At 35.2% G+C, this 24711-nt stretch overlaps 1 protein-coding gene across 2 annotated transcripts in view; it reads right to left on the bottom strand.

Moving 5' to 3' along the window:
• The window catches only part of LOC106125773 (ribosomal protein S6 kinase alpha-4), a 75270-nt gene that overhangs the window by 2968 nt on the left and 47591 nt on the right, over window positions 1-24711 (bottom strand). For both annotated transcript variants that reach the window (XM_013323112.1, XM_013323113.1), the window contains exons 7-17: window positions 5135-5307; window positions 4844-4925; window positions 4584-4746; window positions 4066-4178; window positions 3637-3756; window positions 2973-3077; window positions 2195-2362; window positions 1837-1955; window positions 1321-1420; window positions 710-812; window positions 35-174 (exon numbers count right to left, since the gene is read on the bottom strand). In XM_013323112.1, the coding sequence (XP_013178566.1) occupies window positions 35-174; window positions 710-812; window positions 1321-1420; window positions 1837-1955; window positions 2195-2362; window positions 2973-3077; window positions 3637-3756; window positions 4066-4178; window positions 4584-4746; window positions 4844-4925; window positions 5135-5307 (1386 nt within the window). The remainder of the gene's footprint in view (window positions 1-34; window positions 175-709; window positions 813-1320; window positions 1421-1836; window positions 1956-2194; window positions 2363-2972; window positions 3078-3636; window positions 3757-4065; window positions 4179-4583; window positions 4747-4843; window positions 4926-5134; window positions 5308-24711) is intronic.

Raw genomic sequence — 24711 nt, 5'->3', positions numbered from 1 at the left:
ATAGAGGATTAATTAGTTATTTTAGAGTACTGACAGCGAGTTTGAATGCGGCGCTGTCCTCGCTGCAGCCGAGCGCGGCCAGCAGGTCGGGCAGGGCGAGGCGCGCGCTCTCCGCACACAGCAGGCCGCGCACCAGCCGCTTGCTGTCACTTGATATCTCCTCCCACACCGCACCTGGACAAACACAACTTCAATTAATAAGAAGCACTATTAGTTATTATGATACTAAGCGTGGGTTTCTGAGACCAAAATCATGTCATAGATGACTGGGATGACGATATCTTTTATAAAGAAATCAACGGTAGGAGTACGAATCGGTTGCCACTTCATTTGTAAAATCCGATCAGTTACAAGACCGTCTTAGAGGATTTTTTATTTCTGTGCTTATGAAATTAAAAATACAATTAAGCTTGTGTGTAATGAAACCTACATACATAATTTACTAATATTATAAATGCGAATATTTGGATGGATGGATGGATTGATGATTTGTTTGAAGGTATCTCCAGAACGGTTGAATGAATCTGAATGAAATTTGGCTACATATAGAACATAGCCTAGAAGAACACGGCATACTAAATAAGTTATTTTAATAAAATCTCGGGAAACAACTAGTGCAAGATAAAAACATTACCTTTCTGAATTCAAAATGTGCCAAATAACAGTATTTCTAGTGAGAATTTGCTGCAGGATATAAAACAACTCTCACCATCCATAGTGAAGCTTCCAGTTCTGATCCTGTCCATGAAGGCGGTGACCGGCTCCTTGTTGGACACCGGCTGGAACGGAGCCTTGCCGCACAGCATGCAGTACTGGAAATGACATATATAATGTAACTATCGTCTATACATATCATAAAATTGGTTTGTCTGTATATAATCTTAGTAATATTATAAATGCGAATGTTTAGATAGATGGAAAGATGTTTGTTTGAAGATATCTCCGGAACGAATTAACGGATTTTAATTAAATTTGGCATAGATGTAGAACATAGTCTGGAAGAACACATAAAATAAAATGAATAATTTAAGAACACATAGACTACTTATTAAGTTTTTTTATTTCCTCGCGGGCGGAGTCGAGGACAACAGCTAGTATCGAAATAAAAAGCATGTATTTGATATAATAACTCTATAATTATTAAAATTTCTATATATATATCTGTAGATATGTCAGCAAGGCAGAGTATGTTCCGGGTAATCTCCGGAACGTGTGGACCGATGTTGACGGGACTTTAACTGGAAGATAGCTGATGGAAGTGGGGGCGTTATAGGCTAGTTTTTAGTACAGTATATGACTAGCAAAATGTTATCAACTTACAAATATAACTCCTAAACTCCAGAGGTCGCAGGCGGGGCCGTAGCCGGGCGCGGAGGAGGAGCGCGCACACGACACCACCTCCGGAGCAGCGTACGGCAAACTATCGTAATACAATACATTAAAATAATTATGTTACTAATATTATAAATGCGAATATTTAGATGGATGGATGTTTGTTAGAAGATATCTTCAGAACTGATACATAGATCTTGACGAAATTCGGCACAGATGTTGAACATAGCCTGGAAGAATACTAATGTTATTAATTTCATGCAGGTGTCGCGAACAACAGCTAGTGCATCATCATTAATCATTTTACAAATACGAATGTTTGGATGTATGGATGTTTTGTTCTCGCTGAAATTTGGCATAGATGTAGAACATAGTCTAGAAGAACACAATGGCTACTAATTAAGTTTTGTTTTAATTTCACGGTGCCGGAGTCCACTGGCGATATATGCTTTATACATATTTGTAAAAAATATTACCCGTTTCGTAGTCGGGCAAACAGTTTACCTGAAGCAAGGCGTCATCATCCGCGGCCGGTCGTCGTGGTCGGGCAGACGTCGCGCGAAACCAAAGTCCACCACCTTGACACGAGCCTCGTGCAAGCGGGACGATGTCAGCAGAATATTCTAAAAAAATAAAACAAACTTATAGAAAAATTTATACATTAATTCTAAATTAAATCTACACTAAGTGTAAGTCCTCGAACGTTTAAATGTACATATGTAAATCGGAAATCGAAAAACACATTGGTACATGGCGGGATTCGAACCCAAAACCTGCATTACAAGTTAACTTTAACCTCTAAGCCATCGATGCTCTTTTATCGCCTTATGTCTTATAACCTGATTCAATATCTAGTTCATACCTCAGGCTTAAGGTCCCTGTGCACAGTTCTCCGAGCATGCATGTGCCGTGTAGCGAGGGCGAGCTGTGTGAGCAGCCGGCGCGCCACCTGCTCCCCAAGCCCGGCTGCACCAAAGTGCCCGCTCAGCTCACCACCGCTAGCTAGCTCCATCACTATGTATGTGAATGCCTGCAAAATATTTAAATTAGAAATATTTTTTTAAAATTGACTATGGATCAAATATAAAAGTTTTAATCAGTTTTTGTTACAGCAATTGTAAAATTTAGTTAAGAAAGAACATGATTTTAGATTTCAAAATTACGATATTCATATCTAGTACACATTTACATATATTTTAAAGAGTCTGAGAACATATAAAAATACTAATACAAATCTTACTAATATTATAAATGCGAATGTTTAGATGGATGTTTGTTTGAAGATATCTCCTGAACTACTGAACGGATCTTGATGAAATTTTACATACATATAGAACATACTCTGGAAGAACATATAGGCTGTTAATTATGTTTTTTTTAATGCCGCGAGGAAGGAGTCACGGGCTACAGCTTGTATTAAAATAATAACAAACAAACATTTCAATAAAATAGAATAATTAAAATGTATAAAACAAAATGCAAATTGAAAATAAATCACTTATAAATATTACTTTATCAATTATAGTTCTATTCAAATATCTTATCAGTCCAAGATCCTTTTAACACACCTAGCATTGTTCTGAGCACTTGCTCACAAGAAGTTCAAAGCGTACAAGATATGTGCAGACTACAATACTTACAGAATCATGGAAGACTTCGTGCAGTGTGATAATGTATGGACATCCCTGACATGCCTTCAGCAGTTCTATTTCTTGCTTCACGTCCTTCTTTTGTGATGAGATTATCTGAAAATATAACAAATTATATATTTTGTGTATTTTTCTTATACTAAAACCAAATATAGGATTTCTTTAATAGCCACTGTGTTATGTAATTGTTTAAAGGAACAAAGGATCACCTAAATTCGCCGAAATAGCGAAGCCATCTCTGAGAATAGACATGGGCAATTGTAGGCGTATTGCTTACATCGACGAAGGAGACACACAGAAAATATTTCTCTTCCCTATGTGTCTCCTCAGCCAAACCTACTTCCAAAAGGGGAAGAAGACTAAAATTAGGCTAAAATTATAGTGTAAAGACTAAAATGGCTATAAATAAGTTTTTGATTACTCATATTATTAGTATTTATCTCTCTTAACTACTAAAGGAAATCTTACTAATATTATAAATGCGAATGTTTAGATGGATGTTTGTTTGAAGGTATCTCCGGAACGGCTGCATATATCTTGATGTAATTTGGCACAGATGTAGAACATAGTCTGGAAGAACACATAGGCTACTAATTAAGTTTTTTTTTAATTCAGTGAGGACGGAGTCGCGGACAACAGCCTGTTTACTATATACCTTAACAGCATATTCTTTGCCCGTCTGCCTGTGTATGCACTTCCTGCAGACAGAGTAGGAGCCGTCCCCCAACAGAGGAGTGCTCAGGTCTACTGCGTACTTTTGGAAGAATGGAGAGTCCTGGAACAATTATATTAATGCTTTAGTTTATGTAAAAAACGACAGAATTAAAGGAATATAACATTTTAAATAGAAATATTAATATAAATAGATGACATAAATAAAGTACATCAATCTTGGATTTCTGAGACCAAAATTTGCATATAAAACCCAATGAAAATGTAATTCTAGTAGTGTTTGAGAAAACAGAGATAACAATATGTTTTAAACGGACATTTTGGTCTTAGAAACCTACGATGAATGGACCAAAATTTTACAGTTATTACAGATATGATTTTAAAACTTGGAGTTTGGAATGAAAAGAATTACCTTAGCCACCCATCCTTTGAGTTTATCATGCTTCTGTCCTGTCGCCTGCATCCAAATCTGATCAGATATTATGTTCTCTGAGAACAATATGCTCGGCGCCACGTACGAGTAACCTGCAACATATTTATGTATAATAGTTTTAACACATTCAACGCTGATTGCATTGTAAGATGCATCCATGTATACAGTTTTTAGTTTTTAGTGTAATTGGCATTTAATGTGTTAAAATAATTAAACGAACCTAGAAAATATACTTTCTAGAATATTAATTAAATCAATTTACATTGTAGGCAGATAATAAAATTTCTAAATAAAAATTGTTCTTCACGAAATCCTTTTCTTTACCTTTGAGAAATCATAAGGAAATATTTCAAAGGCATCTATACGTTAAAACTATTAGGTTATCCGTTCTTCTACAAAGGAAGATAAACAAGTATTATTGATTTTAACAACAAACGCCTGGTGTTATAACACCAGACAAGATTTCTAGACTTCCAAAACTAGGTAAAATTTCTTACCTAGGAACAATTTATCGTGATGTCGCGGCGCCTGCGCAGGCGAGTCGGTGGGCGGCATGCGAGTGAACTCGTCCGCGAAGTTGCACGTGTCCGCCGCGTGCGACAACGCGGGCACGAAGGGGGCGGCAACTTCTCTCCGGGAGACCGCGCCCCAGTCCAGTTCCTAGTAGAGTAAGGGATTATTAAACCTATTTTCCACCAAGCGACTTAATAGTACATGATAGATAGTTGACTACTTCTAGATAAAAATATGCTCTAACCTGGAAGAAGGGATGTCTCTTGAGTTCCTCAGCGTCACCTTCGCCGCCGCCCAAACGTCGTCTTGGGTCTTTCACCAGGAGCCTGGAATATTATACTTACATATTATCTTACAAATATTATAAATGCAAAAGTAAAGACGGATGGATGTTTTAAGAAGGTATCTTGAGAACAGCTGCATGGATCTCGCTGAAATTTGACATAGATGTAAAACATAGTCTGGAAGAACAAATAGCCTACCAATAACAACTAGTTTTGTTAATAAAATACTTTCGTGAAACACTACAACTCACTTCTTAATAAAATCCTGTACTTGAGGGCTGACTTCATTGGGCACGGGGTAACTGCAGCGTACTATCCTCTTGGTGATCTCCTGCTGCGTGTTCCTCTCACCCTCAACGGTGAAGGGAGACGCGCCCGTGAGTAGCTCATATGTAAGGACGCCCACTGACCACCAGTCCACTGCCTGCAAATAAACGAAGTATTGGTTAAAGATTTAAAGATAATATTTGGGTACAACAATCTTAACTCAGTGGATAGGCAGACGTGCGCGCCTGACCCTTCTTCTACATTTCGAAAATTCAATATCGTTTTCTTTGGCGATCTCTTGTGTCGGAGGCCAAGACCCACTTTGGGTCGATGCGCCAGCGGAGTAAGTAAGTAAGTAATATCGTTTTAATTTCAATTTAACGAGTATAAAATGGACGTTCACATATTTTTGTATAGCCATCACAACATGGTTACCAAATTAGATGGCTTGACAAGTAGAATATTTGTATAAATTACAAATAAAATATTGACTAAAACATGGAAATTGACAGAAGTTTGAATCGACTTTTAAAATACTAGATTTGAAATGTCGATTCAAACAATATAAAGCGTTTCTTTTGCACGTGAATCTTTGAATTCCTAACCTCAATACAACCAGTTTTTGTTTGTTCGCGTGATTCATATAAATCTATTTCTTAGTAACAATTTAATATTTTATAATATAACCTGAACGTAGTTTTTTGTAGCAATTAGAATGGAAAAACGAAATAATTGTTACAATAAGTAGAATTATCAGATCTCTTCGTTTCTAACAGTTCTAAGATAACATTAAATGGGTCATTGTTATATTTACCGCATCCGAATATTTCATCGGATAAGTAAGGTTTTATTGAAACTACCAGCCAGCAATTGGTCGAAATTAAACCAAAAATCATATTTTTTTTATTTTAAGGTAACAAAAAGTGCAAGTGGTCACATTCTTATACGTTCCCTGCTCGAATTCCCATCCTTTCTTTATAATAAAGGAGTGGGAAGGGAAAGAAGACAGTGGTAGAGCCCGCTTTAACATCTTCGCACGAATTGTCCCGGCTCGCCCGGTGAAATACCACGACCACACAGAAGACAGGCGTCAAGTGGAAGCAATTCCACGTGCAGTCTGATGAGTGTGCGTCCCGGAGGCCTAATTTAGTCCTCTTTCCCTTCCCACTCTTTTTCTTATAAGGAAAGGATGGGATGTGGAAATGGACTTTCCGGATGAGAGGATGCATGGAAAGGGAAAATATTTTCTTTTTGTGCATCCTCTCCTCCGTCGATTAAAGGCAGGGAACGCATATGCAATTGCGTATGTCCATGGGCAATGGTCACTTCGCTATTTCAGCGATTTCAGGTGGCCGCTCGCTCGTTTGCCACCCTATGATATAAAAAAAAGTATACCAAGATTAGGCCTTCGGCACAAACTCATCAGGGAAAACGCGGAATTTCTTCCACTTGAGGCGTGTCTTCTTTGTGGTTGTGTTATTTCAACAGGCGAGCCGATCCATTCGTGCAATAGACGCTGTTTGTTTCAACCCCTGTTAATAGTGCTTTATGCACTTCTCTCCATGAATTTTAATTGTGGCAAATTTCTTATTCATCTGTACAAACAATTTCCTTTCCCTTATAAAGGGGGTACGAACGCTTCACGTGTTAATAATGTTTAGGTTTATTTCAACATAGAATATTGTTGATTTTAAATAATAAACAATACAATAAATCATTTAATTAAGATATAATACTTATCAGAATGACGCGTGCCGAGATGTATGTTACTAGCAAATAGTGTGCTCCGCGTGTATTGAATTTGCCCAGGAAAATTGTTAGACATAGCAAACTTTTTTTTTGATCTGACGCCCATGGTCATTCGCAACGCCAGTGGAACCGCAGACGCGTTGCCGGCCTTTAAGGAAGGTACTGCATATCGTACAATTAAAAAATTAAAGAGATATTGTAAAGAGGTTTTTTTTTATTAGTTACATTTTCATTAGTCCAAAAATTTTAATGGCTGCACAGAATGACAGTCAATGAAGTGTCACCTTTACATGTCCTAATATAACATGCTAATTTGTTACCCAGGCAAATCACAAATTGTCTGTATAGACAAATTACAGGCGACATAATTATCATTAACCTTAACACGCACGAAGATTTCCGAAGAAAGCCGACGTTGGAACAACTTCCTCGAAACCTTGACGGGCGATAACTGCTTATTATTTTCTTGTATTGTAACTAGAACGCGTCAATCTTACACAGATTAAAAAAGGAATAATATTAATTGTTATTTTATAAAGAAAACTAACTGTCGCCCGCGTCTCCGTCCAAGCAGAATTGAAAAAAACTTAATTAGTAGTCTATGTGTACTTCGAGACTATGAAAACCGTGCAGCTGTTCTGGAGATACCAAACAGCGATCCATCTAAAGATACGCATTTATCTTATATATAAAATTATCGTGTCACAATTTTCGTTCCCATACTCCTCCGAAACGGCTTGACCGATTCTCATGAAATTTTGTGAGCATATTGAGTACGTCTGAGAATCGGTCAAAGTCTATTTTTAATCCCGCGCGGACGGAGTCGCGGGCGACAGGTAGTAATATTATAGGTAAGATAAGATGGATGGATGGATGTTTGTTTCAAGGTATCTTCGGAATGACCGAACGGATTTAGCTGACATTTGGCATACATATAGAACATAGTCTAGAAGTACAAGTAGGATACTCATTAAAATTGTTTATAATCTCGCGCGGACGTAGTCGTAGGCGACAGTTACTTTAAAAATAAAGGGACATTACTTAATAAGTGCGACATTAAATAGTCTCGGGTTCCCATCAAAGTAACGGTACATATTACGTCTAATCCGTGCAAAAAACATCCGCACTTTGTACCGTTCAGTTACTAAGCGCTAGGAAGAGAAATCCCGTTGCCATGGCAATTAAATGCCAAAAAATTCTATACCTAATTGACCTAGATGTACATACAAGCTATTTTACACCTAATCTTTTATGCAATAATGTTTAAAATAGCTTAAGATTTACTATAACATTATGTGAATAATAAATTTGAACTCTATTTCGACAACAATAAAGTGTAAATTAGATAGTATTAGTATAAAAAAATTACTGTAAGCATGCAACATAACCTTCCGCAAGAATATAGCGGCCTCGATCCTATCACGTTCAAGGTTTGATTCTTAATGCAACAGTCTTAAAGTAATTTCAACTTTATACCAATGGAATAAGGTTACAATTGCATTGTATAATTGCTCGATTGGCTGAAGATACATTGTTAATATTGTGAAAACATCTTCGCACGGATATATTTTAATTTTCGTTAGTTACATAACAAATATGCATTAAGTACAAAAGATGTCGCCTTTCAAAATGTCAGTCAGAGACACCAAAAGGTGTTAAAACCCATTTACCCATAATTACAATTGAAAGCCTAATTTAACTAAATAGACGTCAAATTCCATACATAGACGCCATTACGATAATTGATTTATATGTTTTACTAGTTGTCACCCGCGACTCCGTCCGCACAGAAATAAAAAAAGAGTTAATATAGCCTATGTGTTTTTTCAGACTATGTTATCAATGCCAAATTTTAGCGAGATCCGTTCAGCCGCTCCGGAGGTACCTTCTTTTAGACATTAATAGTTAGAATCCTTTGGCGCCAATGGCGCGCTTTTGTCAAGTCAAGCGTCAGAATGATTAGTGAGGGGACATAAACGTCGACATTTTAGTAAAGCTACTGTTGCGCTAGTACACCGACATAGTGTCGGATTTTCTTCCTAAAACTTCAAACAAATAAACATTCATCTATCCATGCATCCATCCAGGATAGTAAGCAGTAAGATATTGTGAAAATCATGATGTTAAACGTAGTGATGATCAAATTAGGGTAACTAAGGTCTTTTACAAAACAAATTAAACTCTTACTAATATGTTTTATTATAACGCAAACGAGCAATCGACCAGCTGTATTCGCCGAAATAGCGAAGCGACCGCTGCCCTTAGACATCAGCAATTGCAGATGCGTTGACGCCCATGTTCATAAATCCATACAGATTAAAAAAACAAATAATTTAACAAACATAAAAACTATACTAGCGTTATTATTCAAATATAGGTAAAGTTTGCGCTATCGCCTGTCGACAACTAGTAGCGTGCTAATGATTTCGAGAACCTTCCAAAAAACCGGGTTAACATAACTATTTCATATTATGATTGCTATTAAAGTGATTTCTTTTATCAAAATATTATAAATTCATTTGTGAGATGAAATGTAAGGTTAACAAGTGAAGAAGGGATTTGGACTAAATTGGCAAATATATCGATTTGGAAGTCGAAGCCTTTTTGTGCCGACTCTACCTACAATGTAGTAGTTACCTAAAAATAGCAGTTAATTAAAATATTAAAAAAATATCTGCTGACTGTACTCTTAACACTGGGGAATAATAATAGAATGATACCGCACAAGTCAAAACTATTTTAGTTGACAATGGAACGGTTATATCTTTGCTGATACAAATCTTTATATCTTACGTCTGCTAGACATTTTATTACACATTTTTTTACAAGAATAGAGGTCAAAAGAGCAGTGGAAACACCGAGGTGTTCATGAACGCCCATGGACATCAATACCAGAGGAATCGCAGATGCATTGCCGGTCTTTGATATGGCGATTTTATTTATTCTCTTTCATTCTTATCAAACGTAAATTTTAAATCCTATCTTGTGAGTTGTCCTTCTTATCCGATTTACCAACACTCACCGTGTTAAAACCAAAATCCTCGTTTAAAACATATTGTTATCTCTGTTTTGTCAAAGATGGTAGACAGGGACGATGATATGTTTTATACAGATATTTTAGTGTCAGAAATCAACGGTCAATAAGTCAACTAGTACGACTTAACTAGTTGGAACTATCGCACGGGGCCAGGTATATAGGACAAATACAGATTTGGAGCGCGGACATAAATACATAACGAGCCGTCCATTGTTCTGTACTATTTCCTAACGTAACAAATGTTTGTAGTTTAGATAAAGAGGTTTTATTACACACATTTTGTTTTAATACTGATGAAGTAAATTTAATGAATAAATATAAAAGACTTGCTGTCGCCGGCGAAATTAAAAAAAATAATAATAAGTAGCCTATGTGTTCGAGATCCGTTTAGCCGTTCCGTATACCTTCAAACAAACATCCATCCATCTAAACATTCGCATTTATAATATTAGTAAGATAGTAGTAGCCCGCCCGCCCACTTTCTTATAAGGAAAGGATGGGAAGTGGAAATAGATTTTCTCGGTGAGGGGATGAATAGGAAGGGAAAACATTGTCTTCCTGTGCATCCCCTCCGTTGATTAAAGGTAGAAAACGCCTCTGCAATTGCGTAAGTCCATGGAAACGGTGGATTCGTTATTTCAGCGATTTGAAGTGACCGCTCGCTCGTTTGCCACCATATGATAAAATTGTGATTTTATTTATAGATAGGAGGGGCAGCTTAATAAACGAAATACAGGTATTGCATGACTAGACGCACGTCAACAATCATGCATACCCCAGACTTGTGAGTCAACCGCGAGACTGACCTAAATCCTCGCGCCCCACCATTGCTGTTTACATTGTATTTTACATACTGTTACTTTATGCTGGTACATATGAACATGTTACATATGAAAATGTAACATATGACAATGTAACATATCAACATGTTACATATACGTCATATCACGATACTTAAAAATGTCAATTTTGTTAAATATTAGGAGACAGACCACTTTATTTCATATTAGAATAACTACATTAGCTATCATTTTATTATAAATATGTATTAAAAAAAATATAAACATTTTACAAATCTTAAGTTCTAATTTGTGTTGATATTTTGCTCATTTGTTATCTATTTAAATGTATTTTCCAACACTAAAACAATATTAAAAAAAAACCTAACCAAAAACGTCCCTTATATTAAAATAACAATCAATTATCAGTTTTATGACAAACTGATTAAGATTTAAAATTGCATGCGAACCTCAAAAGATATACGAACCGTATCAAAAGCAATATATATTAATATCCTTGGCCCGCTTCACTAAAATGGCGTTTGATGAACAACAAACATATTGCAAACTTTCATATTTCACAATTTATTTGCATTTGAATATATTAAATAAACGTGAGATTTTCAACAATAAGTGTACGACAAACAAAAGATATATACGACTACGTCCGCGCACAATTAAAAATAAAACTTTATAAGTAGCCTATATGTCTTCCAGACTATGTTCTACATCTATGCCAAATTTCGAGTAGTCTATGCAGCCGTACTGGAGTGCTTTTAAGAAACATCCATCTGTCCATCCAAACATTCGCATTTATCCCATATCTTTAATATCTAATCTCGGAATCGGCTCCAACGATTTTCATAAAATGTAGTATATAGGTTGTTTCGGGGGCGATAAATCGATCTAGCTAGGAATCATTTTTAGAAAATGTCATTTTATTCGAGTTTTATCGATAATCAACTTAAACATAAACTTAACTTTTTCTATCGGTAAGATCGAAAAATATTATTCATATTTCATCATTTTATTAGTAATTCGTACTTATATATAATTTCCAAAAACACAATTTAAAAAAAATATCCATCCGGTCATCCAGATTTTATATATTAGTAGACAAGATTTTAATAACATAGTTATATTCAAGGACCAATAGTCTAATGGTTAAGAGTACGGACTACCTGTCATGCAATGATAGGTTCAAATCTTAAACTACACAACTATTATTGTCAACCATTCGTCTGATAGAGATTTAACAAATTGTAGTCAACTCATACACAAGCTTACATTGTTCATTCGTTCCTAAGTGGGAAGTGTATTATATTCCATAACTACTTAAAAAATTTATACATAGTTTATTTAAACTATGATAATTCGTCAACTAAAACGTGTCACGAACCGAATCCTTTGCCCAGTTGACGGACGTGCCGTGCTGCGTGTCACGCGACGACAACCGGAGCGGGACACGTGATAATGTCACGTTGCGGTTGCCCGCCGACTGAGCGAACGTGTTATTGATTTACGAATGATTAGGATCAACGAATTGAACTTAAATCGAATGTGTTAATTAATTATTAACTGTAATTTTAACAGTGGTAGAGCCAGCTTTAACATCTTCGCACGAATCGGTCCGGCTCGCCCGGTGAAATACCACGACCACACAGAAGACAGGCGTCAAGTGGAAGTAATTCCAAGTACAGTCTGATGAGTGTGCGTCCCGGAGGCCTAATTTTTAAGCTTTTTAATACCGCGCGGAGTCGCGGGCGACAGCTAGTTCATCATAAAGTCTGTTATCATCTTGTGATGAAAGGTTATATTTATAGGCTATTATTAATATTAATTGGAACATTCTGGAATATCGAGTAGATATTTTTAATTTATTCTTAATTAATTTGAGGTTAACGAGCGTCTATCGGATGCCGAAACTCGAATTTGTGCCGTGACCGAGTTAAAGACATTTTTTAGGTTATATAGTCGATAAAAATATAAACTGCCTATGATTGATTTATGACTAGATCTGTAGATTTACAGATTTTTATGCTACTCTGTGTAAACATAGAAAACTAGCTTAGGAAATCAAAAAAAGGTTTAACAAATAGCATATGTGTTCTTCCAGACTATATTCTACATCTATGCCTAATTTCAGCGAAATCCGCACCGTTCCGGAGATACCTTCTAACAAACATCCATCCATCATCATAACTGTGCATTTATAAGACAGGCGTCAAGTGGAAGCAATTCCGCGTTTCGTCTGATGAGTGTGCGTCCCGGAGGCCTAATATAGTCCTCTTTCCCTTCCCATCCTTTTCTTTATAAGGCAAGGATCGGAAGTGAAAATGGACTTTCCGGATGAGAGGATGCATGGAAAGGGAAGATATTTTATTTCTGTGCATCCTCTCCTCCGTCGATTAAAGGTAGGCAACGCATATGTAATTGCGTATGTCTATGGGTAACGGTCACTTCGCTATTTCAGCGATATCAGGTGGGCGCTCGCTCGTTTGCCACCTTTTGATATAAAAAAAAAAACATAAAGTACGAAAATATATAAATTTCTCTGTTTTAAATATACGAGATAGAAAACCAACTTGTCTTTCCATTTGAATTTAATTTGAATACAATACTATTCCAGTTTGTAATTTAACTTTGTTTAGAGTTTAATTGTGTTAGCTTTTCTGTAACAAATGACTTTATGAGACAAGTTATAATTCTCTGGCAATATTCATGTACCTATCGTTTTATTTCAAAACTACCTCTCGCGTGCGATTCCGTCTGCGCGGTATAAACAACTGAATTACTTGTCTATGTGTTCTTCCAAACAATGTTCTACATCTATGACAAATTTCAACGAGACACAAATAGCTGAGATACCTTCAAATCCATCCATCCATCCAAACATTCGTATTATATTGACGTAGTTTTTTTAATTCTTGAACTTTACACATAAAGTGAACATTTTAATAATAATCACAAGTACGTTATTTAATCAAAGATTAACAATTAACTAATTAACAAAACATAACCTCTACTTAATAGTATAAAGGTCCGTTCACATGCCAGGAGAGCAGATTTATATCGTAGACAAAATTGAACTTTATCCGATTATAAAAGGTTTTTTTTTATATTTCCATGTCTTTTTTTACTTTTTTTCTAATTAAAACTTGTTGAAATCGTATTAAGATCAATTTTATTTACGATAAAAATCCGCTCTGCCAGTTGCACAGTGGGGATGATATAAATATTTGTTGAATTAATTAGGTTTCCGTACCTTGAAAGGTAAAAAACGTAACCCTTATAGGATCACATTGTAGTCCGTCTGTCTGTCAAGACCATTTCTCGAAAAACGCGTTAAGATATCCAGCTGGAATTTATTTTTTTATACCCATGATATCCATGGAATATCCATGACATCAGTAGTTAACATAGATTATGTTAAAACATTACATAAAATATATCTCAAGTTCAGGGCTAACGGGTAAGGGGGGAGGGAGACAGCTTATATCTGACACACTGACACAGTTATGCGGCCTAGAGCGAATAACATTTTAGCGCACCCATTTACATTGTTCAAAATTAAACCTTATTACAATGACATAAGATTTAAATATATAAATACTAGACGGAAGAGTAATTGTAAAGTTTATTGTTTAGCAAATTGCCTAAGATTACTGATCTAGACATTCAATAATCGTATGAATCTTGTAAGCGATGAATTATAGCGAAAAGACGAAGTTTTTATTTTTAGACATAAGTTAGAATCCTTTGTTGTGAATGGCGAGCCTTCGTTACAAGTCCAGTGTTGAATGATTAGTGAGGGGACATAAACATCGACATTTTTACAAGACTAATGTTGAGCCAGTACACCGGCACACTGTCGGATTTTCATTTTAACATTATAAGGAACTAAGTATTCATATCTGATAAGTAAAGCAATGAATTAATTTAAAGGATATCACATTGTGTATATTAAAGATTAATCATTGTGTTACACGGATTTATCTAACAGATAGTTTCTGATACCATCTTTATATAAAACATATCGTCATCCCTGTCATTAGCATTTCAGAAACCCACGGTAATTTTGGATTAATAAAGTTTGCAACATTTTTATTTTACACTAGCTGTCGCCCGCGACTCCATCTGCGAGGTATAAATTTAATTAGTAGCCTATGTGTTCCACGCAGCCATTCTGGTGACAACAAACATCCATCCATTCATACATCCAAACTTTTACATTTAAAATATTAGTCCGTACAGATGTGAGTCTAGACATCTCTAGATGTAAATTGTTGTGTTGTATTATTTATAAGTATCCCATCGGCTACAAAATTGACATAACATTGGCTACACAACATCAAGTTCAGGGCAATCGCACACGCGAGTAAGGCCTAACCCACTGACCCCGTTCTGACGACCTACAACACACCGCTACATTTTAGCGCTGCTCTCTTTGTTATACAATTTCATACTTTAACATCAATGCAATAAAGTTGTTATTCCTTTGTGTACACTTAATAGCTTATTATTTACTCGTCTTTGATGTGGGATTGGAGTATTTCATGAAGATATGATTTTAACTAGTTTACTTATAAATATTTATGAGAAATTATCTTGTTCAAGGAATTAATTATTGGCGAATTACTAAACAAGGAACATGGAAAGAACTGTCAAGGTCAAACAAAGGGCATAGGATCTTGAGTTGAATATAGTACAAGAGCTAAGTATTATCTTGTTTAAGGACATAATTATTGGCAAATTAACGTAGGGAAAACTTCAAGGACTTTCAAGGTCAAACCGAGAGCATAGTACCTTAATATGAATATAGTACAAGAGCTAGGGTTGGTAAAACCGATCATAATTGTTAGTCATATTTTTTTATAAGAGAAGGGGGCAAACGAGCTGCGGGAACACCGAGGTGATCAACGACACCCATGGACATCTGCAACACCAGAGGAACTGTAGATGCGTTGTCGGCCTTTTAGGTATGCTCGCTTCTTGAAGGTTGATTTGTTATTTAGACTATATCATATGTATATAAAACTTTTAATATTTTAAAGTTGTACATAACTTATTAAAAATCTACTGTTTCTATTTAATATAAATGTTGGCGTGATTATAAAAAAGGAGAATACCGCTATGTTTATTTTTAAATATATTTCTAAAATGCACAAAACAAAGAGTTGAACATTTTAATCTTATCAACGTTCGACCTTTACCTCAAGGATAATGTGGGGTCGGTTTTATTAAAGGAAGCGATATACACCTCGAGTTATTGTTAACGTGAGTTTTCACTGCCGAAATATATGTTATCTCTGTTTTGTACATAAAGAACGAAAGGGATGACAATATTTTACTAAACATGTTCATAGCCATTATTATAAAGTGCCAGTTTCGTGTCACGTTAATAATGAAAATTGAGTGACAACATGCTATTAAATTTTTTTATTTATAATACTATCTCGTGACATTAACAGTGGGTTTCTGAAAGCCAAATCTCCGTTTAAAACATATTGTTATCTCTGTTTTATCAATGATAATGAGATTGATACAGAGCTTTTGGTCTCAGAAACCAAGGGTTTATTGTCTTTTGATCTCCTTTAACCTAAAAGGCTAGATGATATCAAAGTGTGAGGTATCATTTGATCCATATTAGTCAACAGTAGACAACAGTATAACATTGTCAAGGTCTATTGTTTTTTTTAATTGATAAATAGTTTATTTAAGAGTATTTTCCAAGCAATCGTCAGTTTCGTGTTGCGAGCACGGTGTATGTAGGTCAGCCGGCCGCCAGAGGCCGCAGGGGGCCGAACGCGAGTTTGTGGCCAATATTGTTTCAAATGTTGGTAACATTGGCCATATCATTATAAGACATTTGATAAATTTAATTTGTTAAACTGTCACACTCATAGTCATTAATTATGCACTAAAACACACCCACTGTAGGTTTCTGAGATCAAAAATTCCGTTTAAAACATATGATTACCATGTTTTTCAACAATTTTGGTCTAAAAAACCAGGAGTTAATATCTATTTCGTATATCATGAGATATCGATTAACCGAGGGTTTCTGAGACCAATGTCCACGTTGAAAACATACCATAATCTCTGTTTTATCAAACATAATGACAGGAATGACGATATGTTTAATACAGATATTTGGGTCTCAGAAACCAACCATTCGTATGTTAGGTAGTATTCTATATCATCGTTATTAATGATTACTTAATCTAAAAAAGTTTAAGACGATGCGAACACTACATTATAAAATTAATATAATTGAATACTCTCTTTAAAAAACTCTCCCAAAGCGGTCTATACTTATCAGAGTACGTGTGGCAAATAAATAATTGCAAACTGTGTCAATATATATTATAGCTTTTAATTACAATATTTACTTTAAAAACTCAAATTATTGCTATCCTTATAATTTCTAAAAGAATGAAAGTGATAAAAAATATGTCGTCCAGATATTTCCGCAGTAAAAACCTACTGTTAAACGAATCAAGCTGTTGCTGAATGATATACTTTCACCAATGTCATTCACTTTCTCAATATAAATGTCATTTAAGGACCCAAAGGGTAGGGCGAAGTTGGGGCGACCGCCCAGGGCGCCTGGCGTAAGGGGGCACTACAGGCGTTAGAGTCGGATATAAATGGACCCTTTTAGTGTCCTCTAAAACTAACACTATCTTAAGAAGATTTCCATCGACACCAAAAGAGTACGCGGCAAAAATCTCGCCCAGGGCATCGGAAATATTGAAACCAGTCTTGAATTTAACTCTATTATACCCCCCACCACTTCTATAGAATTAAAATGGCAACTTTCGAGGCAATGAATCAGATGGTAGATTACCATTTTTGTGTGTCATAACGGGGCCATCATATCCTCTATTCCAACTGTCCAAATTGAGTTAACATATTCCTACATCAATAAACCTAGTATTGTTATTTTAACCTCGTATTCTCTAAGGGGGGAAGGGGGGAGCTAAGCTGTCCCCTCTCTCTCCTCCTCCTCCTCTCTAAACTACTAAATAAAACTAAGACGACTCAAAACTACTTGATTTTATTTCATTAAAAAATGGTACCACATCTTAAGACTTGAGAATAACAAAAAAATTACTACTAGACGCTTTCCCACTATTAAGGAATTTCATCGTAATGATATAAGTAGTATATAACCCAGTAACAATACGAGATAGAATCAATAAAACAGTTAATCCTTCAAGTATTTAGGAAAAACCTCAACCTTTCACATTTCCTTACTTTTTTTTAATACTCCAATCTCGTCCAAGTTGCGCCATTCTAAATCATCCGTTTCACTTTTGCACTGAGCACTTTCACTGCTAACGGTACGATATACAAACACAGAAAAATAAACCTTATCACTAAAAGATACAGTATAAAATCAAACGTAATTACATTTAAGATCATTCGCTCGAGTAATCTCCACACAACTCTACCAAGTCGATTGAAAATGAACTTTATCACTATACAAGTTGGGTTCATATTCATATGTATTCGTATCATATTAGTAATGGCGGTTGGAGCATGCGCACGCGCAGAGCCCCACCTCCATAGAACCGTAACTAAACTCGTGTCATTTTATTGTTGAAGAAACTTCGAGTCCAACGACGAAAAGAGTTACATTTGAAACATATTAAAAGATGTAACGCTTTTCATGGGATGTCTCCACTTAGCTAGGAATTTATAATATAAATCCAGAACCATTTCTATATATTGTTGTTTCAATTTATTTCAGAGAGAATAAGTGAGATGACATGCGTTTACACCCAGCACTATTAAATAAACCGTCAGCATTTAAACAAGCTTATTCCTATAAAAAAAAAAACTTCCACTGAAGAAAATTACAAAAATCCAGGAAGTTATATTCAAGTTTCTACAGTAAATAGTTGACATCAAAATAATCTAACATCATACATATACAGACGACCTTAAACTGAATTCCTCACCGGTAAACAAATAGTTAAATACGATAGGGTGACAATAAAATATAAACTCCGCCCGCGAGGTATCAAAAAAACTTAATTAGTAGTCTATGTGTTCTTCCACACTATATTCTACATCTACGCCAAATATTTATCTAAAACAAACTATAAAATGAATGAAAAAAATGACATCTTACTTCTGAAAATTCAAGTGACTAGTGGAAAAAGGCCTAACATCTTGTATATTGCATTATTATAATAAAGTAAAACACTCGATTTCACAACAGAACGAGCATACAAACATAAATACATACCAGAGTATAGTACTACCTTCTAATAGACAAAAACAATCTCGTCATCCATTATAAAATATTTCGGGATGTTAAAACAAAAGGGTGACACCCTAGCGCTTGCATTTCACATGGAAAACCCACTGGTTACAGCTATTAAAATCGTATAAACTAGCCGTGGGTTTCCACTGCCAAAACACATATAAAACATAGTGGCATACTTGTCCCTTCAAAAGAACTAACATCTTACTAATATTATGAACGCAAATGGATGGATGTTAGATGGGTAAGGGAATCGTTAGTACGGCAGCGTGGATCTCGCTAATTTGGCATAGATGTAGAACATAGCCTGTAAAAACACATACTAATTAAGCTTTAATTCCACTAGGAAGGAGTCGAGAGCGATCGCTATAAATAATAGAATCTAGTAATATCATGTTAACGGATGTAACGACCGTGGTAAACTACGTTTATATTGTCGTTATATTAATAGGGAATAGATTCCGCGCGACCTTTTAGCGTAATTACAAGTTTAATTTGCATTGACGGTGACATTGCTCGTTGCTTTTTGTTATGAACATTGAAATGTGACGCGTCTTTATGTCACGGGTAAATATAAAAAAATAGTCATAAAAGAAAACGTCTAGGAGTGTTAAAATATACTATTCTACATTCCTTAAAATCAATTACTTAATCCATTAATAGTGACAAGAAAAATCACAAATATTGGAATTTTTATTCATTACGATAAATATTTCATGACGCAAACATTTCAAACCACGGGAAAAACCTCTAGTTGAGGATCGAGACAGTTCTGTCTCATTCACTCTTATGTAATCTTAAATAGGTGTGAGAGAGAAAGTACATATCTTACGGGCATCACCTCTATAAATAAACTAGACTACAATAAACAGAAGGAGATGAGAATACAATTACATCTCACTAATATTATAAATGGGAATGTGTGGATGGATGTTTAATAGAAGGCTCCAGAACGGCTGCATAGATCTCGCTGAAGGCATAGACGTAGAACATAGTCTGGAAGAATACATAGACTACTATTTTTTTTAACTCCACGCAGATGGTGTCTTACTAATATTATAACTGGGAATGTTTGGATGGATGGATGTTTGTTTGAATGTATCTCCAAAACAGCTGCATGGATTTCAATGAAATTTGGTACAGATATAGAAGGTAGTCTGGAAGGAGACATGGGCTACTGATTAGGTTCTTTTAACTCCGCACACACGGTGTCGCGGGCGACAGCTAGTAATAAATAAATATGATAAGGTATATAAATATAATTCACGTGAGGTAAGGACGAAAGTGTAACACTTTCAATGACAGATAAAGTATATGATAAAATAAAAAGCATGAATTTTATCTCTTCTTAATACAACCATCGAATTCAAAAAGGTAAATTATGTATACGTATAAACTCTTTGGAGAGGAACACCATTTTTTTAAATAAAGGAGCAAAGGAGTGGCGAGAACATTGAGGTGATGAACGACACCCATGAACATCTACAACTCCAGAGGAACTGCAGATGCGTTGCCTTGATTTAAGTAAATGGTATGCTGGTTCTTAAATGACCTTAAGTCGTATATATCTCTTCAAATTTTAAATTAAAATATACAGACTTACAAGCTTATTTGACCCGGTGGCGAAAAACTAAATTATGACAGCACACTAGCGCCGCCTTGTCAATTTCAAAAAAGTTTCACAAGATGCTTAATACTCTAGCTGTCATTTAGTATTATCTTCTATGCCATTTTGTATACCTATGTAGATTTGACTTATTTTCTGATAAAACTATCCACGATAGCAGCGCCTCTTACCGGCCCAGATACGCTTGTCGGACTATACAATCTAAATGAGAATCACCTCCTTTCTGAAGTCTTATATAAACTGCGTATAATTACAAGTTTAGGCATAAAAGTAAAATTGGATGTATGTAAGTTTAACTTTCTTGAACTATGAGACAATGTTCATCCGTAAACTTTCAGATTCCCCACAACTTAATTTAGAATCAAGACACTCGATACTCCTTTGCCTTAATTAAATAAAAAAACACCAGTGAAAGTACTCGCTATCGGTTCGCGACTAACGATTGAAAATACAAAATTGGCATAGCGACCTCATTCCGAACGCGACAACGCAATAGCACGGACGCCCGCGCCGCCTGCTCCTAAAATAAAATTATTAAAAATAGTACATACCACCAAACTGTAGGATATTTTTAACGCGTATGTTGTAGAAATAACTAAATTATCAATGGACTAAAGGCATTTGTTTTAAACTAACAAACATAACTAGAAAAAAAATTAAATAGATACATTTTAAGAAAACCAAAATATTTCGGTATATCTAATTTTATTCGATAAAATAACAGAGATTCGAAACAATTTAATTATAGATCGGACATTTGAAAAAATCCCTACTCACATTTATTTTAATCATTACTAGCTCAAACATTAATTACAAACAAATGCAATATCACATGGGGTCGTGTCTATTTCAACTTATTACATATAGTACCGGAGGTTGCAACGTTTTAAAAGAAATAATTTCAGGTCAGCTGATTTTGTAATATGTGGTTCATCTTGCTCTTTCGGATAGAGTCTAGGCCAGTCTTTCCCAAAGTGGGCGATAACGCCCCCTTGCGGGCGCTGCAGGTCTCAAGTTGCGGATCATAGTAAAAGTTTCGTTTGGAATTCTCCGTTAATATACATATATAGGTTTACGATAATTAATTAATTTAATTTGAAGTTACAGTGGTTTTTTAAATATGTGAAAATATGGGGGCGCTAAAAAAATATTTATTCTCAAAGTGGGCAGTAGACGAAATAAGTTTGGGAACCACTGGTCTAGGCAGTCTGGCAGGCGGTAGTGATTGCGTTCATTACTGCGCATCCTATCTGTCCACGTACTTATCCTGGATTAATAGATGTAACATAATATTGTCAATTGTAATGAACAGTAATTTATATCGTCTGAACGTTCCTATCCCTTTTGCATAAATCTCTGTATAAAACATATCGTCATCCCTGTCATTATCTTTGACAAAACAGAGATAACAATATATTTAAAACTCGGATTTTGGTGTCATAAACTCACGTTCATTCGACTAAAAGGTGTATTTAAAACCTTAGATGTAAAGTTAATCATAATGTAGCATAAATCAACTAAATATGTAAACGTAAACTTATTCTCGATTCATTTTCGACTACATTTTAACTGTCATTTTTCGCCAAAACTCATCACGCTCTGTTTAATAAACAATTTTGCCAGCTTTCTCTTTACCATAGTTTCAATACTGTTGATCTTATGAGAATTTTTTTATATTAAAACTAGTTGTCGCCCGCGACTCCGTCCGCGTGGATATATAAAAAAACTTAATATATAGATAAGTTAAATAAAAAGCAGCTCTTCAAGGCATAGATTCGAAAAAAATTAAATAAATAGAATCCTATGTCCGTCTCCTGGCTCTAAGCTACCTCCTCAACAATTTTCAGGCATATCAGTAAAGCCGTTCTTGAGTTATAAATAGTGTAACTAACACGACTTTCTTTTATATATATAGATTCCAAATTTATCAATTTTTTGTGCATTAAACCTGTCACTTGTCAATACTTTGAGATCAACATATTTATGTTAACCTATTTAACTATACTAATATTATAAAGCGGAAGAGTTTATTTAAACGCGCTAATCTCCGGAACGACTTGTCCGATTTGAAAAATTCTTTTTTTGTTGGATAGTCCATTTATAGAGGAAGGCTTTAGACTATATAACATTACGTTGCGACCAATAGTTTTTTTTAATTCGAAGGCAATCGCGGGCGACAGCTAATGAATCATATAATTAAGTGCAATATTACAACATATTTTGTAAAACTAATAAGTATTTATCGTGTAACTTCTTATCTATAATATAGTACATAAAAGCAAATTAATATAAGTGTGACATAGCGAATAATAATAACTAAATCTTACTAATATTATAAATGCGAATGTTTAGATGGATGGATGTTTGAAGGTATCTCTAGAACGGCTGCTTGGATCTCATTGAAATTTGGCATACATATAGAACATTGTATAGAAGAATACATAGGCTACTTAATTATGTTTTTGTCGCGGCCGATCGCTAGTAATCATATAATCAAGTAAACGAAGACACAAAAAACTAAACAATGTATTAACAAAGGAAAGTGGAAAGAATAGCTCGGAATCCGCCAAGACTTTCACTGTTTTACAATAAATTGTTCAGAATACAACGGAATGAAACTATAACGTACTAGTTTTAGACAGTGGTAGAGCGAGCTTTAACATCTTCGCAGGAATTGTCCCGGCTCGTCCGGTGAAATACCACGACCACACAGAAGACAGGCGTGAAGTGGAAGCAATTCCAAGAACAGTCTGATGAGTGTGCGCCCCGGTGGCCTAATTTAGCCCTCTTTCCCTTCCCATCCTTTTTCTTATATAGAAAGGATGGGAAGTGAAAGTGGACTTTCCGGATGAGAGGATGCATGGAAAGGGAAAATATTTCCTTTCTGTGCATCCTCTCCTCCGTCCATTAAAGGTAGGCAACGCATATGCAATTGCATGTCAGGTGTCCGCTCGCTCGTTTGCCACCATATGACATAAAAAAAACGAAATAAGTAGCCTATGTGTTCTTCCAGACTATGTTCTACAACTATACTAAATTTCAGCGAGATACGTTGTTCCGGAGATACCGCTAGTTTAGATAAGTTTAGTTAGAATCCTTTTGTTTTGGCACAAAATGATGCTTTCGTTACCAAAAACAAGTGTCAGATTGATTAGTGAGGGGAAATATTCTTTGATATTTTAATAAGACTAGTGTTGAGCCGATACCATTACTGTCGGATTTTATTCCGTGATGTCCGTGCGTAATTAAAAAACTTTCTTCCAGACTATGTTCTACATCTATGATGAATTTCAGTGAGATCCATGTAGTCGATCTGGAGATACCTTCTACCTTTAATCGATCGATCTAAACTTTTGCTTTTATAATATTAATAAAATATCTATTTATCATAATTAAATACGAAAGAAGTTAAATAGGTAAGCGTAAATATGTAAATAAACTCAACAAATTTGACTTCAAAAACATAGCATTAGAAATTCTATGCTTATCTTCAAATACATTAAAAAAACAGACATAATATGAAGTAGGTATGTCATTTATTTCCTTCTTATACAGAAAGTTCTAGATCACTTTCAAGATTTTCTTTAGACATCCCCCTCTATGTTTTTTCTCTTTTTCTCCAGGCAACACGGCTACATGCTGTTCTTTTTTTAGTCTGTCACATCTAAAGGGTTACTTTCTTTGTATTTTTTTCGCGCTGCTTTTTAATGATACATATAAGAAAGAAGATAAAGTAAATATTCATTAAAATACTAGCTGTCGCCCGCGAATCCGTCCGTGCGGAGTGAGAAAATAAATAAATCAGTAGCCTACAGTAGTTTTCATCTATGCCAAATTTCAGCAAGATCCATGCAGTCGTCCTGGCCAAACAAACATTCGCATTTATAATATTAGTAAGAAATAAGTTTCAATTTAAAAAGTATCTTTTTACTCTGTTGTGTTAAAGGCATTTTTGTATTCAGCCAGGTAGAATTTGAAGCAGATGCAAGAGATATATAAAAAAAAAACTGCCGGTTCACGTTATACAAAATGGCGAATTTGCGCGGGCGCTGTGACGTTACTCCCACGCTTTTTTTTTTTTTTTTTTTTTTTTT

Source organism: Papilio xuthus, unplaced genomic scaffold, assembly GCF_000836235.2.
Source record: "Papilio xuthus unplaced genomic scaffold, Pxut_1.1 DF825783.1, whole genome shotgun sequence".
NCBI classification, from domain to species: domain Eukaryota; kingdom Metazoa; phylum Arthropoda; class Insecta; order Lepidoptera; family Papilionidae; genus Papilio; species Papilio xuthus.
Note: the sequence above shows the minus strand (reverse complement) of the source record. Positions and strands in the feature narration are given on the sequence as shown.